General features: G+C 43.1%; 1 protein-coding gene across 1 annotated transcript in view; it reads left to right on the top strand.

Moving 5' to 3' along the window:
* Positions 1-6,372, top strand: part of USO1 (USO1 vesicle transport factor) — a gene marked incomplete at its 5' end in the record, with an annotated part of 86,244 nt that overhangs the window by 44,438 nt on the left and 35,434 nt on the right. The window contains 2 exons of the mRNA XM_019516797.1: positions 2,337-2,475; positions 5,609-5,772. Of these exons, the coding sequence (XP_019372342.1) occupies positions 2,337-2,475; positions 5,609-5,772 (303 nt within the window). The remainder of the gene's footprint in view (positions 1-2,336; positions 2,476-5,608; positions 5,773-6,372) is intronic.

A 6,372-nucleotide genomic window follows, 5' to 3' on the forward strand; every position in this document is an offset into this window, starting at 1 on the left:
CAGTGCTGGCTGGAGAGGGCATGCAGCCATGGAAATTTATGAAGTGCTCCAGATGGAGGGTTGAGGGAAGGCAGTGCAGCAGGGGAATGTACATCGATCAGCAGCTCAAGTGCTCCATTTTGGAAGCACTTAAAATGTCTGTCCTTATCACAAATCTGTCTGCCTAGACAGTTCTAGTTTCAATCTCCCTTGCCTTTCCCTTTGTCCTAATCTGGTCTCCTCATTCTCTGCAAGGTGTGGCTTTCCCATCATTGTGCAGATGGGCATTGAAAATACAGCAAAGACGGGTTTTCTAGGACCAGGACCTGCTGTGGCCTGCATCAGCCTAGTGCTGTGGGACAGGCTCAGGCGATCCACCCAGCATCTGATGCCCCCTAGCAGTCAGATCTGCCTGCCCATGCTCCCCAGCCTCCCCTTATCTCCTATTTCTTTCCTGCCATGACTTGATTTTTTAACTGGGAAGACTGCCTCCAAAGGCTGGTCTCGTGGCCTTTCCTCTGTATGCTGTCCTCGGGGTTCATTTGTCCCAAATTTTGGGGTGGGTTTCCCCTTCTAAAACAGGCCCAGTTGTGCCTTTGGGGCAATAATCGTGACCCCCCAGCCACCCCCATAGTCATTCCCATGTCTTGCAGATGTCAGTCAGTGTGTTGTGTTGTGGTGTGGTGGGAGGGTTGAGCCCTGGCCCTGATTCTGCACTCAGTCCTTCAAGCCTTGAACCTTTGTTGGGGCTTCTACCTTTCTGGCTTCAAACCTTTTCCTCTAGCTGGACTCTGAGAGCCAAGGTTCACTGTCCCAGACCTCAGCTTCTGAGCCCCAGCCCTTCCTTGCCCTCTTGGGCTCTAGGGCCCTTGGCTCTGGTCTCATGTGGCAACCCTTAGGGTCCCTGACCCTGGCTGGGCAGCTCTATTTTGGGTACCTCTCAGGCACCCCCTGGGGGCTCCTTTCTATCTCTGTTAACCAAACTTAAGTATAACAAAAATGTAAACAAATTGCTTCCACAAAAGTTCTTTCCCGCTCTGGGTCAATACCCCACTGCAAGCTATACTCCCCCCTTAGCTGTCTTGCTGTCGCTCTCATGGGTAGCGTGAGTGTTCCTGGATCTGTTTTCTGCAGCTGGCTTTCCTGGCAGGCTCCTCGCCCTAAAGTATGCAGTACCAGATTGTCTGCTACAGCTCAGGCCCTACGCTTGTATGCCTTGAAGCTCTGCCCCCTTGCTGTCCTGTGGCTCCCCAGCCACGTGCAGGAGTTTCCCCTTTTACTTAAGAACAAGCCTGTGCTCCTGCTGATACAGCCCCAAACAGCCAGTTTAGCCTGCTGCAGAAAGGAACAGGAGCCTCTGGCTCTATTTAACACACTAATTTCAAAGATAGTCCTTTCTAGTTCTGGACTAGAATGTACCCAGAGCTGATGGCAACCTTCCTGTGGTCTAGTAATTATTTTTCCCAACGTCTTATAATTTTGTCAGATTTGGGCATATATTCACAGAGATGGAAAACACTACCCTCTGTCACATTTTTATGCATGGAGATGCTAGAACTTATTCTCTGAGGCTTAACATGAACAAATAATGCATTGTTATTTCTGTGCCTAGCTTTGTTTTCTGAAATGACCAGATCGCTTTGGACACAATTTTCCATAGTTCAGTGGAGGTTTTTCAGATTGAAACTTAAAGTTGCTAAAAAGCTATAAGCAATTAAAGCAAAATCATCCTATAGAAACCTAAGGTTGGAAAGGTCTGAAGGGTCATGTAGTCCAGGGATGGTGAATCCATGGCATGGGTACCATAAATGGCGAATGCAGCCTCAGCGTGTGGTATGTGTGAGATCAGGGAGGCAACAGGTAAAGGAGCAGCAGAAAGCAAAGCGGCAAATTAGTCAGGGAGCAGAGAGAGAGAAGCCAGAAAGCAGAACAGAGCATATCACACTGGGAGTAGAAAAAGGAGCAGATTGGACAGTGGAAGGAGATTGGCATGGCACTTTGGGAGGGTGTGGGGCTAATTTGTGGCGCTCCTGCCGAAAAGGTTGGCCCCCCCCGATCTAGTCCAGTTCCTTGCACAGATATAGGATGTGCTGTTTATAAATTATCCCAGTCAGGTGCATGAGGGGAAGGGCTGGGGAATCTTGATCGGCATTGGTTCTTGTTTTGGAAGTATTTGTCTTCCAGCATGTACTTGTAAGCAGTCCAGAGGATGTCGGGGAAAAATAGCTTAAAGGTTTGGTAAATGTCAATTCTAGTGCATCAGTTTTACTGCTTTATGACACTTTTCCTACTCCTAAACAATTTTCCACAAGTAATTAAACAGAACTATAATTTTTTTTATTATTATTCTTTCACAGGATCAGCAGCTTGAAGAATTAAAGCAACAAGTTAATTCCTTAAAATCTCAAAATGAACAACTTCAGGCAACACTTACACAGCAAGTGTCACAGATCCAGCAGCACAAGGACCAGTATAATCTCCTTAAAGTACAGCTAGGTATACATCAGAAAAAATCTAAATATGTCATTGTTCTGTACCACCTGCTGAAGGCCCTGTGTTGTTCACTGTAAGTGACCTACTTTTTTGCAGCAGATAATCTTTTCCAATTTCAACAACATGTTGCTTTAAATTCTAGAACTTATGAGATGTCACAGAAATTAGTGGGAAAATTAGTTTGTTTTCTTAAGCATTAAAAAAGCCTGCTAGAAAATTTTCTTCCAATATATATAACATGTTACTTTTACATAAAATGTCAACATTTTATTTGCTTTCTATTGCCTCAAAACTTCCAGTTACTGAAGATGGATTTTTTCATAAGACAAGTTTGTAAGTGTATTAGTAAAAAAGAAACGTGGAATTCTTGCCTATTGGCACACATTTGAGAGCTGGAAAGAGGCAGAAAGAAATTTGAGGCTTTAAGTACATTCTAGCCTGTGATTTAGGTACCAATGCCCGTGAAGAAACATGGCTAGTGAGTATAGCCTAGCCTGTCATTCACATAAATTCTAGCTACTGGGATAACTAGGGGGCCCATTTCCTGCTCCATTATCCTCTTTACTGCCGTATCTAAAGGAGGAAAGAACCTACAAAGCAACATATACCACTCCAATTGGAAAGAGCCCCTGTGGTGCACAGGGTGGGCTGCAGGGAGCTCATCACACTCTACCTAGAATCCCTCATTGCTGTGTTCTTTGGTACATGCAGCAGTTGCTGGTAGGTCTCAAATACCTGAAGGGCTTCCATAGAGGGAAAGCATCTTTTCTCTCTTCCTGCACAGAGCAGAATGCAGAACAGTGGCTTGAAGTTGCAGCAAAATAAGTTTAAAATGGATATCAGGAGGTTTTGGCTTCTTCAGAAGTATTGTGTTTTGGCTGCAGCCAAAGGCTGGGGATTTTGGCTGGGGTGTGCCAGTGCTCCTCCTAAGACTAAAACCTAGAAGTTCCTGGCTAGAGGGTCACATAGAATCAGACCAGTTGCCATATTTGGGTTCAGGAAGTAATTTTACCCTGTGGTCAACTACGTATGGACTGAAGGTTTTTTCCCTTCCTCTGTAGCAAGGAGCATGCATGCCCACTTCCTTGAATCTCTCAAGCATATTTTAACAACTCTTGCAGCAGTAGAACACTGACCACCATTGTCCCCCTTATTTACATGTGGCACATGTAGATGTTATGCTTTCTGATTGTCTGGGTTGACTGTAGTTTTAATAGGTCAGATAAGGGCTTGTGTAGGATGGTTTGGGTAAGTGTGATCCTGCCTCTAGCACGGGTTAGACTAGATGACATTTGAAGGTCCCGTTGAGCCCTTTTTCTCTATGATTATATGGTCTCTGGGAGTTCTGTTTGCTACAGGAGCTCCTTTCTCTGATTGGTCCAAAATAACCTATCTGCCAAGGTTTAGGACATGGAGATTTTGCTGTCTGAGTTGAAGCTTGGAGGGGGTGTATGGAGGGAGGGTGGATGGAGGCTCAGGTTCTCCTCATTGGGGAGGATTAGTATTTGGCAGGTACTCGATGGTGTCAAGAGATTTTAGTGCTTGCCCTGCAGAAGAGTAGTTGTACGTATGCACTTAGCTACATGGTAAAAGCACTTTGGTCTTGTGATGTGTGCTTTTGAAAGGGAAACCATTTATGAAACACTGATTCACATTCTAGGTTTAGGTCTAAGTGAATGATTCTCTTTTCTCAGTAGAATGAACTGATACTGGAATGTTGTTTTCTGCATTGAATATTTGATGAAATCTAGACTTCCAGCTCCTGCCAGAAGCTTGGACTCTTGGCTCCTTCATTGAATGACCAAGGACCTAAGAACTGCTATTTACTTGGTCAGAACATAGGTCCATCTTGCCCAGTATCCTGTGTCACACAGTGGATGCTGAAGGGGAGAGTGAACATGTATGATCAGGGTTTTTTCCGCTGTTCTTCTTCCACTTGCAGCCTCTAGCATTTGAGGTCTAGGAAGTTCTGATACAGAAGCTGTACCCCAAACTCCCATGCTCAATAGCTACTGATGCCCCTTTCCTTCAAGAATTTGTCCAATCCCTTTTTGAATCTGGCTACACTGTCCGCTTTGACAACATCTTGTGGCAACGAGTTCCACACTTCAGTTACACAGTGTGAAAAAAAACTTCCTTTTAGTTTTAAACTTACTGTCTACTAGTTTAATTTTGTGAGTCCTAGTTATTGTCTTGTGAGAGCTAGTAAATAATAAATTCCTATTTACTTTCACTTCATCATTTAGTATTTTGTAAACCCTTATTATGTCTACCCTTAAGCTTCTCTTTTCTAAACTGAATAGGCCCAGCCTCTTTAGTATCTCCTCAGATAAAAGCCTTTCCATACCACTAATAATTTGCATTGCCCTTCTCTGTATCTTCTATTCCTTGTGTACCCTTTCTGAAGTGAGGTTCAAAGTATAAACAGACCAGGGATTTATAAAGATTTCCATTTTGTTCATTATTCCTTTCTTATTGCCTAACATTGTTTGCCACCTTGAGGGCTGCTGAGCACTGAGCTGATGTTTTTAGCAAACTGTCCGCAATGACTCCCAGATCTCTTTCCTGTGTGGTAACAGCAGATGTAGAGCCCATCATACTATATTTAGGTATAGTATGGATTATTTTTCCCATGTGCATCACTTTATATTTATCTACATTTGAATTTTATCTGCCATTTAGTTGCCCATTTGCTCAGTAGTGCCATATCCTTTTGTAGTTCATCACAGTCCCCCTTGGTTTTACTACTTTGAATAATTGTCATCTGCAAATTTGGCCACCTCGCTCCCCCTCCTTCTTCCAGATCACTCATGAATATATTAAATAGCACTGATCCCAATACACATACCTGGGTGGGGGGAGGCTGCTTTTTTACTTCTAAATGAGATACAATTGCACAGACTTCCTTTCTATAAAGAACTGCACATTCCTGATGTTGATTTACAGACAGCTGCCAGTGGATTTTTTAACATAGTAGAATCATCTAAACTTGAATAACTTGTAATAGCACTTTTAGTTGGAGGGAAATGTGCTATTGTTGAAGATCATTACTTCATATGAATGTCTCAGCTACTGTATAAATGAGATAAGTGTAATTCCTAAGCCTTCTACTAATTTTGCAATGTATGGCCTATAGGAAAAGATACTCAGCATAACAGTTCCCACAGTGATACGCTACAGATGAATGGCATTCAGCCTGAAGAAATCGGCAAATTGAGAGAGGAAGTAAAAGAATGGAAAAATAAGCATGACCTGTTGCAAGGGCAGCTGAGAGAAAAGGATTCTGTGATTGAGAAATTGGTAAGCAATTAGTGACTGCTTCAGAAGAACTTTCTGTACACAGTTGCAGTTTCCAGCAGAAATGGGGAAGGTTTAGGTCATTATGCCAGGCATTGGTGAGACCTAAACTGGAATATTGTGAACAATTCTGGTCACCTTTTGCTCAAAGATGAGCTCAAACTCTGAAGCAAGTGCAGAGAAAGAGCAGTGTGACATTCAAGGAAATAGAAGGTCTCTCTTGAGAAAAGACTAGAAATGCTTGATTTGATTTATCTAGCAGAATAAGGGGCGGGAGTGGGGATAAGATCATCTATAGATGCATCATGGGTAAATCCAGTGGAGGGAGAAGGGTTATGTAAATGAAAGGATCATATTTTCATAAGAACAAATAGCTATGAAGTAGCTGTGAATGTATTTTAGTGCCCCAAGAACACACATGTAGTGTTACACCAACATCATGGTTGGGAGGCTCAGCAAAAAAAAAAAAAAAATGTTTCGGGCTGGTTACAGGACAAGTGGCATGTGGACAGAAGCACTTAGGGAGCTTACATAAGTTTTTTGTGAGATCAGGCCCCTGAAAGTGCTCTACAGCTGTGATGTAACACACATACATGGCTGCAA

Source organism: Gavialis gangeticus, unplaced genomic scaffold, assembly GCF_001723915.1.
Source record: "Gavialis gangeticus isolate Ggan-Ray unplaced genomic scaffold, GavGan_comp1, whole genome shotgun sequence".
Lineage (NCBI taxonomy): Eukaryota > Metazoa > Chordata > Crocodylia > Gavialidae > Gavialis > Gavialis gangeticus.